Source organism: Ovis canadensis, chromosome 2, assembly GCF_042477335.2.
Source record: "Ovis canadensis isolate MfBH-ARS-UI-01 breed Bighorn chromosome 2, ARS-UI_OviCan_v2, whole genome shotgun sequence".
Lineage (NCBI taxonomy): Eukaryota > Metazoa > Chordata > Mammalia > Artiodactyla > Bovidae > Ovis > Ovis canadensis.
In genome coordinates this window covers 50,870,886-50,892,641 of record NC_091246.1, presented here as the reverse complement: position 1 = coordinate 50,892,641, position 21,756 = coordinate 50,870,886, and the positions used below count along the sequence as shown (strand labels likewise).

Sequence of the window (21,756 nt, the reverse complement as noted above, 5' to 3'; positions counted from 1 at the left end):
GTCACGGGGGTGGGCTGGTGTGCTGTGTAGGAAGGGGATGTGAGCCGGTCCCCTAGAAGGCCCAGCCTCCAACAGACAAGCACAGCTTCCCATTTGTGATCAGTTTCAGTTCTGACTTTATTCAAAGAAGGGGTTCCACTGTTTTAAAGTTTGAAAACCACTGATCTAGTTTCATTCCCTTCTTTAGTAAGTGAAGGGGACTTGCTCAGGGTCACCCAGCAAGATACCGACGCATTCCCAAATGAACCTCATGTTTCTGCGAGTCTTGGGACAGTCCCCTGCTGTGTTCATTAGGGTGATGCCACCCCAACATTTCAGATGTGGAATAGCCAGGCTTAAAGGAAGAAAATGCAATTCCAAAAAGACTCTAAAATGCGATGCTCAAAGTGAGCGTCATGAGAGTGTTGGTTTAAAAGTTGAGACAGACCTTGAGGAGAATCCCTGAAACCCATGGAACTGGCAGCATCTTCCTTCCCAAGGATACAAATTGTTCTGAGAAGTAGCACCATGGAGTGGAAAGGGTGCCAGGGGACCAGGCGCCCTCGGCTCCAGTCCTCAGAGGCTTCAGACCTCAGGCAAGCACTGTGCTCTCAGAGCTTGGTTTCTTCATCTGTAAAGGGGGAGGGACATTAATGCGCATCCCACCTGCCATCCCAGAGATGGGAAGTGACCACACACAGAGAAGTGTTTCGTGAAATTTAACAACTATCCACCTGTGAAATCCCAATTTTGATTTTAAAGAATTTTACTCGTCACCCAGGGGATCTATTTCTTTAGCCAGATATTAAATACTCTCCGTCTTTCTTTCTTAAGAAAAATGCAAGCAAGTTTTGTTTCTGGGTGAACTCAGAACATCTCTAAGTAAAATATACTTTACTACACTCTAATCTACAGCCCAGAGAGAGCAGTTGACTCCTTTTTTTTACAATCTGATGTCCAAAAGCCAGGTCTCCACTGCCTGCTTCGTTAGAGAATACTGGGCTTGTTAATAAGTGGATATCTTAGTCCCCAAATACCCAGCCTCTGAACCTGGTTAAGTGTTCCATGTAGGACTAAATCTCTTTAAAATGGGAAAATAGCAGGAATAGATAAGCTATAGCCAGCTCTCCATACCCTCATGTGAAGCAATGCATTTGTTTTTGAGGGAATATTATTTTTAAAAGAATGCTGAGACTACACTTCTCATATTTTTTCTGTAGGACCATCTTACTCCAGGATGGCAGTGTTTGAAAGGACATAGGTTACATACAGTCTAAATAGCACATTCACAGCTGAAGAGATCAAGGCCCAGAGAGGGAGGGAACTATCCAGATCACACAGCAAATTAGAGGTCAGGCAGAGGACAGCAAGACCTTCCCCCTCCTCCTAAAACACACACTGTCTATCACAGAGCTCCAGTAATCAACCATAGACAAATGAGGCAGAGTCACAGCGGACACACACTTTGGTCCAGCCCTGTAGAATTACATGGACTTAAATGTGACCTTCCCTTGGAGGGAGAAGCTAAAAAAGAATTCTCACAGAGCTGTTCATTTCAAAAGTATAAAAAGGCTACATGCAGTCTGTTTTCCCAAGGTTTGTTTGCCCTGCTAAAAACTACATCTGCATACGAATCTAGTTTGCATCTAATATTTAAAAACATACAAAAGGGGTCATCTACAAACACAGTTTTTCTAATTCTTCACAAAGTGAAATGATCCATGACTTGACTTTTCCATCATCCTGTGATCAAGTTTCTAAGACCCTAGAAGAAAAGAGGAGAAAAAAAAATTAGAGAAGAGAAGCCTGCTCTGGCACACTCAACTACATGTTAGACAGAAGGTGGCGGTAATGACCCTGACTTTAAATCTCTCCCCAGCCAGGAGGGGTGCTGGTGGGAGCAGAGGTGCCTATGGGGATACCAGAATTACATATAAGACCTATGGGTGGGCATTTCAGAGAGGCAGATTCCAGCGTAATATGAGGAAGAACTTTCAATTACGGAAAAATCCACAGATGGTTTTTTGGTGGTACAGAGCTCTGTGTCCCCGGAGTTATGCAAGCAAGAGCCGGCCTATTCTGAAGGCTGCAGAGAAAACTCAAGAGCTGGGCAGTGGCAATGGCTTAAAATTCCATGACTCTTTGTGACTTCTTTTGAAAACTCAACTATAATAGACTATATTCATAGCCTGGTATTATTTCTGTTTTTAAAATATAATTATATACTTCTACATATATTTAAAATATGAAACATATATATATATATATACACGTGTATATACATAAGTATACATAAAGGAAAAAAAATCCTGATACCTGGCTTTTTGATACATAAATGTTTCTATTTGTTGTTGTTGTTTAGTCACTAAGTCTTATCCAACTCTGCGACCCCCATGGACTGTAACCCACCAGGCTCCTCTGTCCATGGGATTTCCCAGGCAAGAATACTGGAGTGGGTTGCCATTTCCTTCTCCAGGGGATCTTTCTGACCGAGGGATCAAACCTGCATCTCCTGCATCGGTAGGCAGATTCCTTACTGCTGAGCCATATAAGTAACAATACACATATATAAAAACTAAAAGTATCAGGAGGGCAACTGTAAGAGCCATCTCCTAACTGAATTTCTGTTGGACGACTTTACACCTTACATTTTCCTCCCTGTTTCTAGAAGCTCTAACTACTTGCAGAGCTATGCATAAGGGAACAGAGCCATGAAGCTCAGACTGTCTTCTCTGTGTGTGTTTTCACCCGGGCACCATCACAGTGACCACGTCTGCCCTCTCAGCATCCTCACAGCGCAGACTTGGAGGAAGTATTCCATTCAGCCTCAGAAACAGAAAAAAATAAAGAAATTAGTGGTCTCTTCCACCTGGACACCCCTAACGTTCACAGCTCTTGACTTGGCATGCTAGTGGGAAGCCCAGCGTGACGTGTGTGCAGAACACACCAGCGTCTACCTGCCAACTGTGATATGTTCTGCTCTTGGTTTGCATTCCTCTGTTTCCCTCAATTCAGTATCTTTCTTCTTATTTATTATGCATCTTATAACTCATCTCAACCTCTGTGACAGAGGTGTACAAACTCAGATGACTTGAAACACGCACGTGCCCCCATCACAGGCGGTCATCTGGAGCGGGGAAGCGGGGTGCTCGGTACTGACTCCGATCCACCACGGTCACCGTGCCATGCGACTGGGCCTCCCCGACTGCGTTGGCTGAATGGCACTGGTACACCCCCTCGTCTTCCTTCCTCAGAGGGTTGATCTAGAAGTTAAACAGGCAAGTTTATACAGTCATACATGATGACACAGCAAAATCACTTACTTAGTTCATAATGATCTTGAACACGTACAGCTTTTTGGAATAAGACCGAGTTCACCCTCTTATTTGTCTTCTTGTCTTGGCTGCTGAGACAGAGTTAAACTTCCTTCTCAGTACCCTCTGTATCCTGGCTCTCATTTTAATGTTTCCTGCATCCTGCCTTTTACTGAGAGCAACCTGGTCCTCTTATTGAAGGTGACAGGTATAGATTCTAAGGAAAATGTGTCTGTGCTCAGTCACTCAGTCAGGTCTGACTCTTTGTGACCCCATGGACAAAATAACACCTTTCCCCTGCCTCTCCTTGTAACAAAGCAGGGGAGTATGTTAGATTTGAAAAAGCCACGGACCCAGTTGCATCCTGAGCCTCTGAGCTGGGTGGAGAAGTTGCCAAACCTGGCAGAGGTGGGGATGGAATCAGAAGGGCACTCTGGAGAGCCCATCTCACACCCCTGCAGAGCAGATGCACAGCAGCGCCCTCCTTGCTTGCTTTCTCTCATCAGAACAGCGTCTCTCAACTGTGAGTCACTTCAGACCTGAGAGGGTTTATGCACCCTGTCTCATTTTGATCCCATCATGGCTGAAGCGGAGCATCATTATCCTCACATTACAGGAGACTCACCGGTAAGCCACAGGCTGTTAGGGTCACCAGACATGGTCCAGTCCAAAGCCCCCTTTTTAGGCTGTGGACGCTGAAGCTCAGGGAGCTAGAGTGACTAGCCCCACGGGGGCCCTTGCCTCCTTACTCCGTCGCCCTTTCAATCACAGGACATTCCCTCTTAGCCACAATGCTGCATGTGGCATGGGAGAGCCCTGGAGGAGGATGGGAACGTGCTGTCCACCCCCCCGCCCCCCACCCTTGCTACTCCCCTTACCAGTCCTGTGGTCTTAGTCAAGTGTATTAGTTTTCTATGGCTCTGTTACAAATGACCACATGCTCAACGGCTTAAGACAACACAAACTTACTATGTACACCTCTTGAAGTCAGACGTCCAAATGGGTCTCAGTGGGCTAAAGTCAGAGTACCAGCAGGGTTGCCTTCTTTCCAGATGCCCTCAGAGAAGCATTCTAGAGGCTGCCTGTAGTCCTTAGCCTGTGGCTCCTTCCTGTATCCTCAAAGCCAGCAATAGTAGTTCATGTCTTCTGACACTGCCATCTCTGGCTCTCTCCCCTGCCTCTCTTTTCTACATTTAAAAGACTTCTGTGATTGTATCAGGGCCACCCAGATAGCTCAGGATAAGTTTATTAAAGTCAGTTGATTAATAACCTTAATTCCATCTGCAACCGTATTCCCCTCTTGCCATATAACACATCCACCAGTTCCAGGGATTAGGACATGGACATCTTTCAGAGGCCATATTCTGCCTACCAGTGAGATCACTTCCGCTCTCAGGCATTATACTACTTGCCCTGCTTTCCTCACAGTTACTGTAGAGCCCAGGGAGAAATGGATAAGAACATTTGAAAGGTGTAACATGTCTCAGAAATATAAAAGGTGCTTTATAAGGGCCAGTCAATAACAGCCAGTGAAGTGAAAGTCACTCAGTCGTGTCCAACTCTTTGCGACCCCAAGGACTATACAGCCCATGGAATTCTCCAAGCCAGAATACTGGAGTGGGTAGCCTTTCCCTTCTCCAGTGGATCTTCCCAACCCAGGGATTGAACCCAGGTCTCCCACATTACAGGCAGATTCTTGGGAAGCCCAAGAACACTGTAGTTGGTAACCTATCCCTTCTCCAGCAGATCTTCCTGACCCAGGAATTGAACCGGGGTCTCCTGCACTACAAGTGGATTCTTTACTAGCTGAGCTACCAGGGAAGCCCATGAGTATCAACAAATGAGATACTCACCAAAACCCAGGCTGTGGCCTCATGGTCAGAAGGGCCCCCTCGCACCTGGACAGCTATGTTGATGTGGTCCCCAGGCAGGTCCTCCATTACCTGGGTGCCCTCAGGAGACCGTGTGACCTACAGAAGACAGAAAAACCAGGAGTGATTTAGAAAAATCATTTCTGAATAAGGACCACCCCACAGACATCCTCACTGTCTTCACCTTCCCACTGACTTGAAGGCTGAGACCCTAGTATCTCATTCCTATTAAACATCAGTTTCTTCTTAAGCCTGAATATATGTACAGACAGCACCCCCTGCTGGACAGCAGAGATACAGACATCACATCATCACATCATCACATCATCAGAATTTCATGGCCCTTCTCAGGGCTGTTAAGATAAGGAAACAACATAGGCTGTACTCATCTCCATCTCTCAAAAACTGAGCTGCAGGAAGATCTAGTTTTAGGATAGGATCGGGTCACCTACCACCAACAAAGTCTTTCTAAAACCCAGATCCAGTAGATGAGGCTCTAACTTCATCTCAGCTGACCTAGGCTAGATAAACAGCAGAACTTCCTGGACAGCTGAGTGGCAAAGGGAGCAAACAGCCACACCCCTTCTCTGGGGTAAAAGTTTTAAATCATAAATCTGGAGGCAGAAGAATGAAACATATTTTTTGTAATCCTCCAATTCACATAAGAGATAAACACACACACACACGCACACTTAAAAACATTTATACTTTCTGCCAGCCACACACACACATACACACACACATGCAGAGAAGTTCTTGGGTATAAATACCTTCCTCCATGTGACAACCGGGGTGGGCACAGCCCTCACCTCACAGGACAGGTACACCTGTGCCCCAGTGACATTGTGAACACTCTCGGGTGGGGTGATGACCACAGGAGCTGGGAGAAAAAGACAAGGGAAGACAACCTTGACCCTGGCCAAGCCCTTCACCTCTGAGATCCCCTGCCTGCACACAGCATGCTGGGGCAGGTGAGGCCTCCCCACACGGAAAGGACACACTCAGAGGTAAGGCATCCTAGAAGGGAGCTCTCCTTAGACCTGAAAGGATGGCTTCATCTCCTCCTTCATTGCCTCTTTTCTACCAACAGGAAAACAGAGATCCAGAGAGGAAAGACGACTTCTGTCTGTGGTCTCATCACACTCCCTCCCAGGACCCCTCCCAGGATCCCTCCCAGCTGCCATCTGTTTGCAGCTCAACTACAGGGTGGCAGGCTCTGGGAGGGGCTGGTGTCTTCTAACAGATGGGCTTTTCTCCTTCCGCATCGAGGGCGTTCAAAGAATAATGCCACAAAGCACAGCTGCCCTCACCCCCTGCTGAGACCCCCTGCGGTTCAAGATGCTCATTTGCATATCACAGGCTCCACCAACCTCCCCATCCCCATCCTCAAGGGCAAAACTGCAGGCATGGATGCTGAGCCTCTGCTGCTGCCAGAGGAAAGTAAATCAGGGAATTGGGCAATGTGGTGCTAGGCTGCCAGGACTTTACAGAAAGACGGAGGGAATGGGCTTGCCAGGTGGGACGGGAAAGCACATGGCGTTTGAGTTAGACATTCTTTTTTAAACGCTTATTTTATCATTTATTTGGGTCCTAGTTGTGGCACTGGATATTTAGTCGCGGCACCTGGGATCAGTTCCCTGAACAGGGATCAAACCCCCAGCGCCCTGCACTGGGAAAGTCACTGGACCGCCAGGGAAGTCCTGAGTTAGACGTTCTTAGCTGATACTCCGCACTCGTTCGTCCTTCTCCCTGAAGCCAGCCCCTACTCTGCTTACACTGGGCCTAAAAGAAGTAAGCCCAGCTGCCTTGGCCTTCAGGCCCTCCATCTGGCCCTCAGCATGCTTGCCCACCCAGCCCTGCCTGTCCTCTATTTGGGATGCACCGTAGCTGCCCATCCTGAGGGCCTGGGGGTGTGTCCCAGTGCAGTGCCAGGGATCTGTCCACTTTGACCTGCTGAATCTCAGCCTGCCTCACAGTGCAGGTGCTTCATCTGGTCTCCCCAGCCTACGCTCACAGCTGAGACCAGTGTCTTGGGGAGGTGCAATGTGGAGGCCTGGCCAAGAGAACGCTCTCTGCTCAGGTTTGCTGTCTTTAAGATGGGGATGCGTGTGTGCTAAGTTGCTTCACTTGTGTCCGACTCTGCAATACTATGGACTGTGGCCTGCCAGGCTTCTCTGTCCATGGGATTCTCCAGGGAAGAACACTGGAGTGGGTTCCCATGCCCTCCTCCAGGGGATCTTTCTGAGATGAGGATAATAGCCCCTGAGCTGATTTTAGTACGTGTTGAGTGTGAAAGGGAGGGTTTAAGGTAGCACGGTGTGCAAGTGCGGGGCAGGGTAGGCCTGTCAAACAGATGACTCCGCAAAGAAACACATGACCAATAAAAGAGTAAACACATTCATCCCTGGGCATCAAACTGCAGAGTCCATGAATCTTGGCACTTTGCCTGGTGACTGATGGGCATGCCCTCTGCCCTCCACAGGCCAGCCTTGGAAAAGGAAAGGGCCTTTCCCAGCCAAGGTGAGGCTGCAGTGAAAAAGGAGAACAAAGGGAGAGAGACAGAAGGCTGGATGAAGAGCACGGAGGGAAAGAACGAAAGGGCGCAGAAATGGGACAGGTCTGGACCCTCTAGACAGACTAGGAAGCAGACCCTGTCAAACTGATGCCAAAATGTCTCTGAGAAATTGTCTTAGAGCTTCTTATTTCAAACTGGAGAGGCCCAACTCCCCAAAGCATGTGCCTGACGGTCTGTGATGGACTCATCTAGCCTCCACTTGCATGCCCCCAGTGATGGAGAGCTCACTACTTATAAAGCCAGGCCCTTCCATCCTTGACTCTTCTAGTAAGAAAGGTTGTCCTCACCTGGAGTTAAAACCTGCGTCCTGTAACTCCCACCTATTGATCCCAGGGCTGCCAGGAGCCCTATAAGAGCCCTGGTTACCTCAAGTGGCCTCCAGTAAGTTGAATAGAAACCCTGCTCTCCTCACCCCAGGCTGTTTTCTTCCCCCTCCGGCTGATCAGCTCACTCCTTCTGCTGTGACCAACTGAATGCCCTCTAAGCACCACACCTCTACCCACAACCCCGAGTGTAGCCAGTCCCCCGAATAAACCAAGGTTCCAGGCTTCTAACATCACCCGACACGCCCCAGCCACCTGCAAACCAGCACAAAGAACCACAGCACCCCTGCTCTATGGCAGAGCCCCATCTGCAATGGACAACAGAGACAGTCTAATTTATTCACATCCTCCTGCCAGCACCGCCTCCCCCGGAGCCCAACCAGTCCTCAGATGGCTCGCTGTGGGGACACTCAGAACTGCAGCTTATTCTAAAGCCCTCAACAGATTCCAAAGGGACACTCAATCAGCATGTGTTACTTCCGTTCATGTAGAGCCATAAATTTTAAATGAGATTTCATCAGTCCCTTTCAAGCCTAAAAGAATAAGCCAGTAAATCACATTTCATCTTTCTCTCTCTCTCCTTGCATTTCCCTCTTTTTCCATAACTACAGTTAAAGACCGTCTTGGAAATACTGCCTTTTGCCACTAGTTTCACGCCAGAAAATAGCATTTCTTTTCCAAAAGAGCCCACTGCTTTTGGCAATAAAGTGACATTCAAGCTTTGATTTATTTTTAAATGTATACACAGTGCATTCATTCTTTCTAGTGTACAGTTCTAAGTTTTGACAATGCATACACCGTGTAACCACTACCATAACTCAAGATATAGCAGTGTTCAGTTATTCCAAAAAATTTCCTCCTGTAGCTTAATCTAGTTTTAATTTAAACATATCTGATTTTAAATTTAGAGATTTTTATCCATAATAGCTCTTTAAAATCAGCCATCATTATCATGATAGTGTGTCTGTGTGTGTGTGTGTGTGTGTGTGTGTGTGTGTGTATGCTTAGTCGTGGCCAACTCTTTGTGACCCCATAACTGTAGCCCACCAGGCTCCTCTGTCCATGGGATTTTCCTGGCAAGAACACTGAAGTGGGTTGCCATTTCCTGCTCCAGGGGGATCTTCACAACCCAGGGATCGAGCCTGTGTCTCCTACATTGGTGGGCGGATTCTCTACCACTGAGCCACCTGGGAATCCCACCATGATAGTGATAATGCCACCCTTTTGCTTACAGGGTTAAGCCATTTGATCTTTCCAGCAATCTCCCCAGCTGCCATCTGAGGGAGCTAGCCAGGGTTACCCAGCCTTACACAGCAGGGTAAGACCATGAGCCCAGGGGGCTCAGTCCCATAACATCCTGCCCATGTCCGACACCCTCTCATCTTCACACCAGTCATGGGAAGTAGGTGCTTTTAGCTCCACTTAACAGATAAGAAATCCAAAGCTCAGAAAGGTGAAGCACCTGGGGGAGCAAGGATGCAAACCTAGGCACTCTGATTTCATTCATTCCACACGAATGTTAAGGGTGAAACATATGTTAGCCGTATGGACTCCATCCCAGAATAAGAATGAGTTCCTAAGGTATTGTGTTGGGGGCCCCCAAGACAAGTCCCAGGATCAATGACTTGCTACAAGGACTCATGGGACTTGGCACAGTTTATTCACAGTGGGATTTATTACAACAAAGGAGACAAAGCAAACCAGCAAAGGGAAAAGAGATTCATGGTGCAAAGGCTCAGGAAACCAGGAGCACGCTTTCAGAAGCCTCTCCCAGTGGAGCCACAGAGGATGAGCCACTTAATTCTGCAGCGCAACCTGTGACAACACATACGACAGGCCCCTACCAAGGAAGCTCGCTAGACACTCAGTGCCTAGGGTTTATATTGGGAGCCAGTCCCCTAGGCACCTTCTGCAAACTACATACCAAAACTCCAGACTCCCAAGAGGAAGGCAGGTATGCAGCATAAACCATGCTGATTGTACAGTTCACACGCAGTGAGTGACTCTTCTCAATTCTGGAGATGGTGGGACGCCTCCGCACATCCAAATTCTCAGTGGGCCTTTCCAAGGACAGCAATCTCAGGCCCGCCACATTTACTCTTCTGCACAGAAATGAAACCCTCCCAGCATCACCCCAGGGAGCAGCTCTTGTGACAATACCATTAAATGGGGGGTGTGTCCATAATCCTGGCAGGATGCTCCCAGTCTTACTGCTCCCAAGAGCTCACTGCAGTGTGGCACTGAGGCCCTGCAACTCGTGACTACCCTGGGAACTCAGGCTCAGTCCTGTCTCGCCCACACCCCAGTCTCTTCTTCTTTAAAATGGGCACAGGAGTCCATTCTCCCCCCACTGCCCTCCGCATGGGCTCCTGTGAGGGCAATCACAAGGATTCCAGCTTGCACGGGGGGACCTGCAGACTCCACAGGGTGTGCCACCCCAAGGGTAGTCTCTGCGAAGATGCTGAGACCCTCCACGGGCCTCTGGGGAGCGGGCTATTGGTGGGCCTTTCCCCGGAGGCTCCAGAGGCCCTGGCCTGCAGCTCTCTCTCTGGAGACCCCGGCCCACTGCCGCCTGAGCTGCCACTCTCCTGGAAGAGCCAGGGCTCTCCTCTCCACCGGCCCTTGGCAAGAGTCACGTGGCTTTCAGGAGAGGATGGTGCCTGGTCAGCCCTGCCTGGGAATCTGCTGGTTTTGTCTCCCTAGCTCTTCCTTGCTAAACATTTGCTTCCTTCTGCTCATGTCAGCTACAGCCCTGGAAATGCTGGGATGGCACAAGCCCACCCATCAGGGAACAGAACAGTCACCGAGGTGTACACCCTCAGAGGCAGCACAGAGGGTGGGCAAAACAGGACTGTGCCTGTGTGCTCAGCCGCTTGAGTCGTGTCCGAGTCTTTGCGACCCTGTGAACTGCAGCCCACCAGGCTCCTCTGTCCAGGGGATTCTCCAGGCAAGAATACTGGAGTAGGTTGCCATGCCCTCCTCGGGGGGATCTTCCCAAACTGGGGCCCGAACTTGGCTCTTTCCTGCATTGTAGGTGGATTCTTTACCCACTGAGCCACCTGAGAAGCTCAAACACTACCAAGGGAAACCCAAAATGCCTGGGGGTCTGGCCGCCAACCACCCGGCAAGTTGCTAACAATTTTCTCCTTATCTGCAAATGAGGATAATGACCACAGCCCCACATCCTCTGGGCTGAAGGGAAAGAATGGATGTGACTGTGTTATTAACCTTGTGGATCTATAGAAATGAAAAGGATCGATATTATTACTATAGTGTGTGGGGAGCTGTCCCCCCACCCCATGGACTGAGTATGTCCTTGATGGCTGGAATAAAAGATCTTCCCTAATGCCTCCAAGATTTGTCTAAAGTTAATGGTGCTTGGGAAAGAAAGAATATCAAAAGTCATCTCCCAGGAACCCATCTGCTCATATGGAAAAGCACACAACCAAAGGGTTTAATAATCAGCGCACTGAACAGCCTTGATAATTTATGCTAATAGTCGCATTACATGTGGAACCAGAAACAGCTTAATCCGGCTCCCTGCAGTGTGTGCCTCAAGCCCCCTCCCTCGGTATGAAAGGCTTTTGAGCACGAGGCCCCCCTTCTTTGTCCCTCTCACAAAGTGGCATTCGCTGCATCTCCTGGTTACCTGGTAACACAGGCCTTGCACAGACTGAGATTTCTAAGTGGAACTGGAATTTCAACCAAGGCGAATTTTCTAAGATTTAGGATCTCAATAGCTCACTGATGCTTCAGGGGCTTGGTTGGCATGGTGCCCCGTTCCTATCTAATGCAGCACTCAAAACACAACCTCAACCTGCTGTCTGCAGGACCCCAACCTCCTCCCAGTGCTAGCAAACGATCAGGGTACATGGAACAAAGCAGCTTTTTAAAGTAATGATAACAAAACACTAACGACACCACCACCTTACTGTTGAGAAACAGAACCAATACTTCAGTACAGAATGAAGGTTCACCCCGCAGCATGGCACGCCAGTCCCACAACGAGCCTGCCCCAGACAACTCTGGGTCTCATCTCCTCCGCCAACCAGCCCACTGGGAACTGCCTATGGGTCCACTGTTCGCATTTGCCCCAGGAGCTCCTACCTCCTTGCCTTGGTTTATGCAGTGCCTCTCTGCCCCCGCTTCTCAGCCCAGGGATTTTCTACCCATCTTTCAAGCGCCACTCAGCTGCTTCCCCTTGTGTGAAGCTATCCCTGTTCCTCTGAGGAGCCATCACCAGGTGCTGAAACAGAGGCACCAGCAGCAAGCCTTGGAGGGGAAAAGGAAGGTGGATTCAGACTGAGAAACTAAAGATTCAAAGGTAGCCAGTTTGCAGCACCTTCCTCATGAAGTTGCCAGCAGGTTATAGATACATGACTCCATCTGAAAAGAGTCAGGAACTGGAGCCCCACCTCGACCAGCCATGTGACTCCAGGAAACTCTCTTCTAATGGCCTTAGTTTGTCCTTCTATTAAGTGGGAGTGAGACCTGGCCAGGGTAGTTGTAAAAAATCAAGAAAGAAGATGGACTGCAAAAGCGATTTCCAATAGCCAAAAATTATTTTTATGTTGGAGCCCAGTGAGTCTTCAATACATGTGTGTTGATCACAGGATTACTCTCATAATTCGAATTTGGGGGCATTTCAGAGCATAGGAGGAAAGGTCAGAATTTAAGCCTGAAATCACACCAGAGGTATTTGGGTACAAACACGTCCCACACCGCGAAACCTAACATTTACGGAGGCTTCATTCCCTTAAAGTCAGGTGCTGGCTTATTGAAGGCACAGGAGAGGACAGGGGAGGGGTGACTTCATTGCCAATACTGAAGCAGAACAGCTGCTCCTCTGACTCGATCTGTTTCCAGTCAAGCAGCGAGGTCCCCAGGGACATTGTTAAAAAGTGCTCCCCTCGTGTTGTCTGAATAAAGGCTGGCTCGAGGGCAGCACAGAATGAGGTCCCATTTTCTCTAGCTGAAAAGATCCCTGGTCCACACCTTCCTGCTTCACCAGGGCCCAAGAGCAGGGGCCGCACAAACACTTCAGGACAGAACGCAATGGGCTGATAGTGCTGGGGTCTGCGGAGTGGCCAGTGACACAGCCGCTGGTAGGGAAGAAAGCTAAATTGTGCGGAGGCCTGACGCCTGTCACTCCTGAGATCATTAAAAGCAGCTTCTGAATTACTTGTGTTTGGCTCCATAAACATCTTTACTCCTGGGGCCTGTGCCTGTAGTGGGCTCAGAGCCCACAGATCAGAGTGAAGGGGCTGTCACATTTACTTGTCATTTGGTAATTTTCAATGAATTAGGGGTACGGGACCTCCATCTGCCCACGCTCTGGTAACCATGGCAACCGCCACCTGCCCGACTTAATACTCTCAAGTCCTATCCTGAAACAGTGCTGAACAGGGTACTGGGGACCTGAAAGCCAGTCAGGTTTTACCAGTCACCCTGGTCACCCTGGAAGAGTCCCCTGCCCCGAGGATCTCGGTCTCCTCCGTGTAATAGTAGATTGGGTCTAAATGCCTTCAAAGCAGCTCTCTCTTAGAAACAGAGTACCAGTCCAGGGAGGAATCATTTGAGAGCATCAGCACCGGTTAGTCTGGAGATCCGGTCAGCATTTCTCATGTCTCCTGCATGTGGAGTGGAAGTGTTACCTGTCTGGAAACAAAGAGACTTGCCTCAGCAGAATTAACTGCTGAGGAAAGTAGATTGTAAAAACATGACAGAAAGGAGAAGGAAGGGCTGTTAATGCCACAGGGCAGAGACAAAGGTTCGAAGTGGAGGGAGCTCAACAGTGACTCTACAGGGGCTGACACGGCCCCTGGAAGGGCCCGACACGGCCCCTGGAAGGGCCCAGCCCAAAGCCGAGGCCAGGGAAGCAGCAGCCAGCTCTCCCCTCCACGGGGAGCCCCAGTGTGGAACAGCCAGCAGTCACTTGCCTGTGCTCCCCAGCGGGCTGCCTCAGACCCCTCAGTGGGCAGCACATTATTTCCAAGTTTCCAGAGACAGGGGCCTTCTTGCCTCATCTCCAACAACCCACTGCGTCTCCTGGACTTGAGGGCATCTAACTGGGATTCTTGGTGAAAGATAATACTTACTAGAAATTTCCAAAGGCCGTCCCCCACCCCCAAGGCTTCCTTGTTGCAGCTGAAGTCCTGGCACTGAATGAAGCATTTAGATCTGCTCTTGGGTCTCCAGGCCCAGGCCAGAACCCCAAAGGTGGGCCTCCTTGGGACTCCCCTGGCACAAGCCCACCTATACTCTCCACTTCCCCTCCAGGCCGCCTAGACAAGGGGCATTTCTCCAAAATCTAATGGCCCAGCAGGGTGCTTGACTGGGCATCCCTATACGAATATTTTGGTTTATTTCTGTTTGGTTTTGAAACATTACATGTAGAAAGTGAGCAAATATGGCACCCATAAATGGCTTTATTGTGATGTTAATGAAGCTTGTGTTTTTAGGTCCCAAGCAATTAATCATTTTCTATTACTTTACTTAGAGTGAAGTAAAAGTGAAAGTCGCTCAGTCCTGTCTGACTCTGCGGCCCCAGGGACTATACGGTACATGGAATTCTCCAGGCAAGAATACTGGAGTGGGTAGCCAGTCCCTTCTCCAGGGGATCTTTCCATCCCAGGGATCCTGGGATCGAACCCAGGTCTCCCATTTTGCAGGCAGATTCTTTACCCTCTGAGCCACCAGGGAAGCCCTTACTTAAAGTGGAACCACTTACTTAAAGTGGGACCCTCCAAATTCTGTAAACTTCAGTCTTATAAAACCTGGGGTCTGCCTCTGATGGCACCACAATCTCTCAGACTTTAGGTCTCTCAAGGTTTTACCTGTCCTGGGTGAGAGCTTCCTCAAGATTCCCTGCAGGGCTGGACTCCACACTCACTGAACCTCCCTGCCCTGATCCCCAGACTCCAGAGTCCCAATCTGCAGCTCCAGCTCCTCCTCCTCCTCCAGCATCTCCATCTGCTCTCCCTCTTCATTCACACAACCCACCCCCGTCAAGTCCAAGGTGGGACCCCAGGGAGCTGGACCCAGTGGGAACACCCTGCTTCCCACACTCTTAGTCTTTCCGAGGCAAATATGCCAGACCTGCAAACAATTGTATCAGTAAGTACTTAAGTACCAAAAGGGACAGCAGGCTCACCAAAATTACGATCAGCTAGGTGACTGGTGACTCCAAGGGCTTGGTAAGAGAGGGTTCAGGACGTGGATTCCTGCCCCCCGCCCACAGACACACCCCTCACCCCCGTCTCCTTGAGTAACTGGCCAGGTGAGAAAACTGACCCCATAGGGAAAACTGAGGCCTGGGCAGAGCTGTCCATCGCTGTGCAGCAAGAGATCCTTCACCCCACGCCCCAGAGGGTCAGGGTCCCTCTTTTTCACATGCCCCAGCACCGCGGGGCAGAAGCTAGACTCACCAAATTCGCAGGGGCCGTCGCGCGCCTTGTGCAGGTGGCCAGGGAGCGCGCGGGGCGCCTGGCGGGCGCGCAGGCGCAGCGCGCAAACGCTGGGGTACGACCGGCCGTCGGAGCCGCAGACCGAGCCGCGCTGCGCGCACACGCACAGCCCGGTGCCCTCGGGCGCGGCCCCCGCGGCGCGGCTCGCACACACGAGCCCTGGGCCGCAACGCGCGCCGGCCCAGCCCCCGCAGCTCGCGCCCTCGGCGCCCAGGCAGCGCGCGCAGCAGCCGCACTCGTCGCGCGCCACGATGCCAGGCACCGGGCAGCCCACGGGCTCGGGACAGCGCTCGGGTCGGCACGGACCGCACTCCGGCTTTCGTCCGCCTGCGCTGCGGAGCCCGAGGCCCAGGGCTGGCAGCGGCTGCAGCACAAGCAGCAGCAGGAAGAGCCCGGGTGAGCGCGGCATGGTCCGCTCCCGGACGGCACTGGTGCCTCTGCTCCTTGCTTCTCTCTGCGCGCGCTGCGCCGCCACCCCGCCCGCCCCGCGACCGCTGATTGGCCGGGCCTGCACCGCCGGGCGCCAGCAGTCGGCTGCCCAGCTGAGACTGGCGCAGCGGGGTGGGCTGCTGGCCTGGCCTGGGCTCTGAGATGGAGGGATGTTCTGAGATCCGCTCTTCGACAACCAGTGGGCTCTTGGAGATCCCGTAGGGGCGGGAACTTGCCCAAGGTCGCTCTAGTAGAGCAAGGATTGGATATACAATCTCCGGATCCAAGGCTGGCTCTAAGTACTGTGCCCCTTAATCCAGAAGGATGCTCTCTTTTATTTTACTTTGCATTTAGTAGTTTCCCAAATTTTATTTTAAAAAAAGGAATATATGGCTTAAAATGTCAAAGTTAACAAATGAATGTAACTATGAAAAGAGGACCTCCCTTCCACCTGATGTCCCAATGCCCCAACCTAGTGTAAAGAGGGCACACCTGTAAATCAGGTTCTTGGGTATCTTTCCAGGAATTTTGATCTTTATAAAAGTACGTATGATTGCATAGCCCCTCCCTTTAAATACACACACAGACACACACGAATACCCTGCACATTACTTTGTGCTTGGTTTTTCTACCCACAGTATTTCCCATAGTTCCCCCGCCTCTTACCAGCTCTGAAATCAACCTCTTGTACAATCAATGGAGTGGAGTCTTATTGGCTCATTCCCCCCGCCCCCCCCGCCCCCCCCCCCAACTTGATGCTGCATAAGAGCTTCCCAGGTGGCGCAGTGGTAAAGAATTCACCTGCTAATGCAGGAGATGCAAGAGACAAAGGTTCAATCCCTGGGTGTGGCAGATCGCCTGGAGGAGGAAAGGACAACCCCTTCCAGTATTCTTGCCTGGAAAATTCTGTGGACAGAGGAGCCTGGTGGGCTACAGTTCACTGGGTCCCAAAGAGTTGGACATGATTGAGCACACAGGCTACATAAAGGCATGGTGCATCTCACAGTCAACAGTGACTTTGGTTGTGATCAGATGGTGATACATTTTGGATTGTCCTTGGACTTTTTAACTTTGCAGAGTGTTTAAATGCAGAAAACTGTAATTACTGTTTTAACAGTAAAAACTGTTACTACAAATAATGCTTTGATGTCCTGGAGCATGTGTCAACATATCTGTGGCTTAGTGGGGTGTGCGTGTTGGAAAGATGCAGTGAAACAGGTTCTTTCATTCATTTATACTGTTATTCCTGTGGCCCTGTGCTTACTCAGAGTCAGACTCTGCACCATGTCCATGGCCCAGTCCTGGGAGGGGTGTCAAACAAGAGACCCAAGAGAGTCTTGATTGCTGGAGTTCACTGTGTGGCCACATGAAGACACTGGATGGAAGGAAGGACTTGCTGACCAGGCTTTATAAGTGACTTTTCATGCCTTCACCGCCTAACCCTCATTGTCTCTAGGAATCCTACTAAAAGGTGACTGACTCTATTACAGTAGGAAAAACTGTGGATCTTGTGTTCAAAAGCCAATTAGAATCACTGTAAGCCATGGTCTCTTATCCAGAATCAGATTTCATCTAGCTGTGGAACTGCTGGTTGGAAGCGGAGGCTATACCCTCTTGAAGGATTCTGCAGAAATTCTATAAATCTTCCTCTAAGCCCTTCCAGAGGAACCTGTGATCACTTACTAGAGTGGTCCACTGTTGTGCAGTCAAAGTGGGGGCTTATGGCCATCAGGGCCCATGTTCCAATCACAGTGAACCCACCTGTGGTTACTTCTCCAGGTCCTGAACAACCAGGCACACTTGGCAACTGGCAGAAGAACCCCAGCATCAGTTCTGTGAACATAGAATAAGTGCTGTTGTTAGAGGTAGGAAGCCCCTGGAACTTTCCTTTTCTGCCAGGAGAGTAAGCCAGCTCCCTCAGTTTCCTTATAAATAATCGAAAGAGAAGTCACCTTGCCAAAGGGAGACTAAAATATATTCATTTTTAGAAGATGACACAGCCTAGTCTCACATGAGGCAAGTGTTGGCTTCTTTTAACAAGCCTTTGGCCCTGCTCCTTTCAAAGTAATAATGTGCCTTTATTGTGCTAAGGAGCATTTGGCCTCTTCCTGAACCAGGGTCAGCAGAAAAATAAGATTTTTCTCTTAAATGAATCCCCCTTTGGGAAGAAGGAGTTTCTCTATTCATCTTTCTACAGCATATCCCTAATTCATAGATTCATTGCTTCATTGTTCATTCAGCAAGCTCTCAGAGGACCTAGCCCTGCCCTCCAGGCCTATGCAGGAAACGGAGGGGCTGGGGGATAGATGAGCAAGCGAGTGCTTAAGAAGGCAGGCAGAGAGGAAGCAATTTCAGTGTGATAAATGCTGCTACAGAAACAAACTTGGGGGAAAAGGAATCAAGGAGGCTTTCTGGAAAAGGTGCTTTGTGAACTGGGTCTTTTTAAAATATATATACAATTTTTAATGGTCATACTCCATTTACAATTGTTACAAAATGTTGGCCATATTCCCTGTGCTGTACAATATATCTCTGCAGCTTACTTTATACCTGATGGTTTGTGTCTCTGTCCCCACCTGTTTTGCCCCTGCGCCCTTCCTTCTCCCCACTGTAGCCACTAGTTTGTTTCCTATGTCTGTCTGCTTCTTTTTTGTTATATCCACTAATTTGTTGTCTTTTTTAGATTCCACATATAAGTGATATCATATGGTATTTGTCTTTCTATGCCTGACTTATTTCACTTAGCATAATGCTCTCCAAGTTCATCCATGTTATTGCAAATGGCAAAATTTTGTCCTTTTTATGGCTGCATAATATTCTGTTACACACACACACACGTGTGTGCATATGTGCCAAGTCGTTTCAGTCATGTCCAACTATTTGCAACCCTATGGACTGTAGCCCGCCAGACTCCTCCGTCCATGGGATTCTCCAGGCAAGAATACTAGAGTGAATTGCCATGCCCTCCTCCAGGGAATCTTCCCAACCCAGGGATGGAACCTGAGTGTTTAAGTCTCCTGCATGGGTAGACAGGTTCTTTACTGCTAGTGCCACCTGGGAAGCCTATATATATATATATATATATATATATATATATATATATATATAGGCTATATATATACTGCTATATATTACATACACACACATCTTTATACTGCTTCTTCCTTATCCATTTATCTGTTAATGGACACAAGTTGCTTCCATGTCTTGGCAATTCTAAACAGTGCTGCTGTGAACATTGGGGTGGCTGTATCTTTTTGAATTAGTGTTTTGGGGGGTTTTGATATATTCCCAGGAGTGGAATTGCTAGGTCATATTGTAGTTCTATTTTTAGTTTTTTGAGGAAACTCCATATTGTTTTCCACAGTGGCTGCACCAAGTTACACTCTCACCAACAGTGCATACGGGTTTCTTTTTGTCCACATCCTCACCAACAGCCGTCTGGGTCTGGAAGAACCAGCAGGTGCTGCCTGGGAGGACAGCGAAGAGAAGGCACAGTGTGTCTGAAGGCATGAGATCAGAGAGAACAGGCAGGGTCAGGAGCAGAAGAGAGCTCAGGCAGTTTGCAGAGCTGAGTGGGGTGGCGGAGGGGTGCAGCTGCTGACGGAGGAGGCTGGAGAGGGCAGTGAGGGCCGGATCACCAGCCTTGCCCAGCCAGCTGAGAAGCCTGGAAACATGAAATCCAGGCTTGGCCGCTGTAGCTCAGGCCTGCATGGCTGACTGAGATGGACACTTTAAAGGTGGAGGGGAGAGCACAGCATATACCTACTGAGGAGCCAGAGGAAAAGTCTTTTAGGAGAGTCCTCCTTCCCTGCTCTCTCTTTTTCCTTCAACATCTCCCAGGGCTTCAAACAACATGCAAGGTCTGTATAGCAGCCACCTGTGCAGACTGCCACCTTGTGGACAATTCAGGGATTACAGACCTAGAAATGTTCCTCAGTCTTTAGTTCAGTATATAGTATTACCTGTGAAGAAAGCTGAGCGCCGAAGAATTGATGCCTTTGAACTGTGGTGTTGGAGAAGACTCTTGAGAGTCCCTTGGACTGCAAGGAGATCCAACCAGTCCATTCTGAAGGAGGTCAGCCCTGGGTGTTCTTTGGAAGGAATGATGCTAAAGCTGAAACTCCAGTACTTTGGCCACCTCATGCGAAGAGTTGACTCATTGGAAAAGTCTCTGATGCTGGGAGGGATTGGGGGCAGGAGGAGAAGGGGACGACAGAGGATGAGATGGCTGGATGGCATCACCGACTCGATGGACATGAGTTTGAGTGAACTCCGGGAGATGGTGATGGACAGGGAGGCCTGGCGTGCTGCGATTCATGGGGTCGCAAAGAGTCGGACACAACTGAGCGACTGCACTGAACTGAACTGAATAATTCAAATGTATATTCAGTATATAGTATTACCTAATAATTCAAATGTGCTACTGGAGATCAGTGGAGAAATAACTCCAGAAAGAATGAAGGGATGGAACCAAAGCAAAAACAATACCCAGCTGTGGATGTGACTGGTGATAGAAGCAAGGTCTGATGCTGTAAAGAGCAATATTGCATAGGAACCTGGAATGTCAGGTCCATGAATCAAGGCAAATTGGAAGTGGTCAAACAGGAGATGGCAAGAGTGAACGTCAACATTCTAGGAATCAGCGAACTAAAATGGACTGGAACGGGTGGATTTAACTCAGATGACCATTATATCTACTACTGTGGGCAGGAATCCCTTAGAAGAAATGGAGTAGCCATCATGGTCAACAAAAGAGTCCGAAATGCTGTACTTGGATGCAATCTCAAAAACGACAGAATGGTCTCTGTTCGTTTCCAAGGCAAACCATTCAATATCACAGTAATCCAAGTCTATGCCCCAACCAGTAATGCTGAAGAAGCTGAAGTTGAATGGTTCTATGAAGACCTATAAGACCTTTTAGAACTAACACCCACAAAAGATGTCCTTTTCATTATAGGAGACTGGAATGCAAAAGTAGGAAGTCAAGAAACACCTGGAGTAACAGGCAAATTTGGCCTTGGAATGCGGAATGAAGCAGGGCAAAGACTAATAGAGTTTTGCCAAGAGAATGCACTGGTCATAGCAAACACCCTCTTCCAACAACACAAGAGAAGACTCTACACATGGACATTACCAGATGGTCAACACCAAAAACAGACTGATTATATTCTTTGCAGCCACAGATGGAGAAGCTCTATAGTGTCAGCAAAAACAAGGCCAGGAGCTGACTGTGGCTCAGATCATGAACTCCTTATTGCCAAATTCAGACTTAAATTGAAGAAAGTAGGGAAAACCGCTAGACCATTCAGGTATGACCTAAATCAAATCCCTTATGATTATACAGTGGAAGTGAAAAATAGATTTAAGGATCTAGATCTGATAGAGTGCCTGATGATGTATGGACGGAGGTTCGTGACATTGTACAGGAGACAAGGATCAAGACCATCCTCATGGAAAAGAAATGCAAAAAAGCAAAATGGCTGTTTGAGGAGGCCTTAGAAATAGCTGTGAAAAGAAGAGAAGCGAAAAGCAAAGGAGAAAAGGAAAGATATAAGCACCTGAATGCAGAGTTCCAAAGAATAGCAAGAAGAGATAAGAAAGCCTTCCTCAGTGATCAACGCAAAGACATAAAGGAAAAAAACAGAATGGGAAAGACTAGAGATCTCTTCAAGAAAATTAGAGATACCAAGGGAACATTTTATGCAAAGATGGGCTCGATAAAGGACAGAAATGGTATGGCCCAAACAGAAGCAGAAGATATTAAGAAGAGGTGGCAAGAATACACAAAAGAACTGT

The 21,756-nt window shown here is 48.9% G+C and overlaps 1 protein-coding gene across 2 annotated transcripts; it reads right to left on the bottom strand.

Moving 5' to 3' along the window:
* Positions 1 to 99: 99 nt before the first annotated feature.
* On the bottom strand, positions 100 to 16,112 carry IGFBPL1 (insulin like growth factor binding protein like 1). Of its 2 annotated transcripts, none has more exons than XM_069574073.1 (5): positions 15,490 to 16,112; positions 5,935 to 6,044; positions 5,147 to 5,263; positions 3,084 to 3,242; positions 100 to 1,744 (listed from the first exon to the last, which is right to left on the bottom strand). In XM_069574073.1, exons 1-4 carry the CDS (start codon positions 15,935 to 15,937, stop codon positions 3,093 to 3,095), a joined length of 825 nt encoding a protein of 274 aa, XP_069430174.1. In that variant the 5' UTR covers positions 15,938 to 16,112; the 3' UTR covers positions 100 to 1,744; positions 3,084 to 3,092. The 2 variants fall into 2 exon arrangements, with proteins under 2 accessions (XP_069430174.1, XP_069430175.1); XM_069574074.1 differs by having other exon boundaries at positions 3,088 to 3,242; positions 15,490 to 16,015.
* Between the last annotated feature and the right edge of the window lie 5,644 nt (positions 16,113 to 21,756).

Coding starts and splice junctions, on each gene's coding strand:
- IGFBPL1 (XM_069574073.1), bottom strand. CDS start 15,937: ATGCCGCGCTCACCCGGGCTCTTCCTGCTGCTGCTTGTGCTGCAGCCG. Junction 5,264..5,934: donor CGGTTGTCACATGGAGGAAG/GTATTTATACCC, acceptor TGTCTTCTGTAG/GTCACACGGTCTCCTGAGGG. Junction 3,243..5,146: donor AGGCCACAGCCTGGGTTTTG/GTGAGTATCTCA, acceptor TTTAACTTCTAG/ATCAACCCTCTGAGGAAGGA.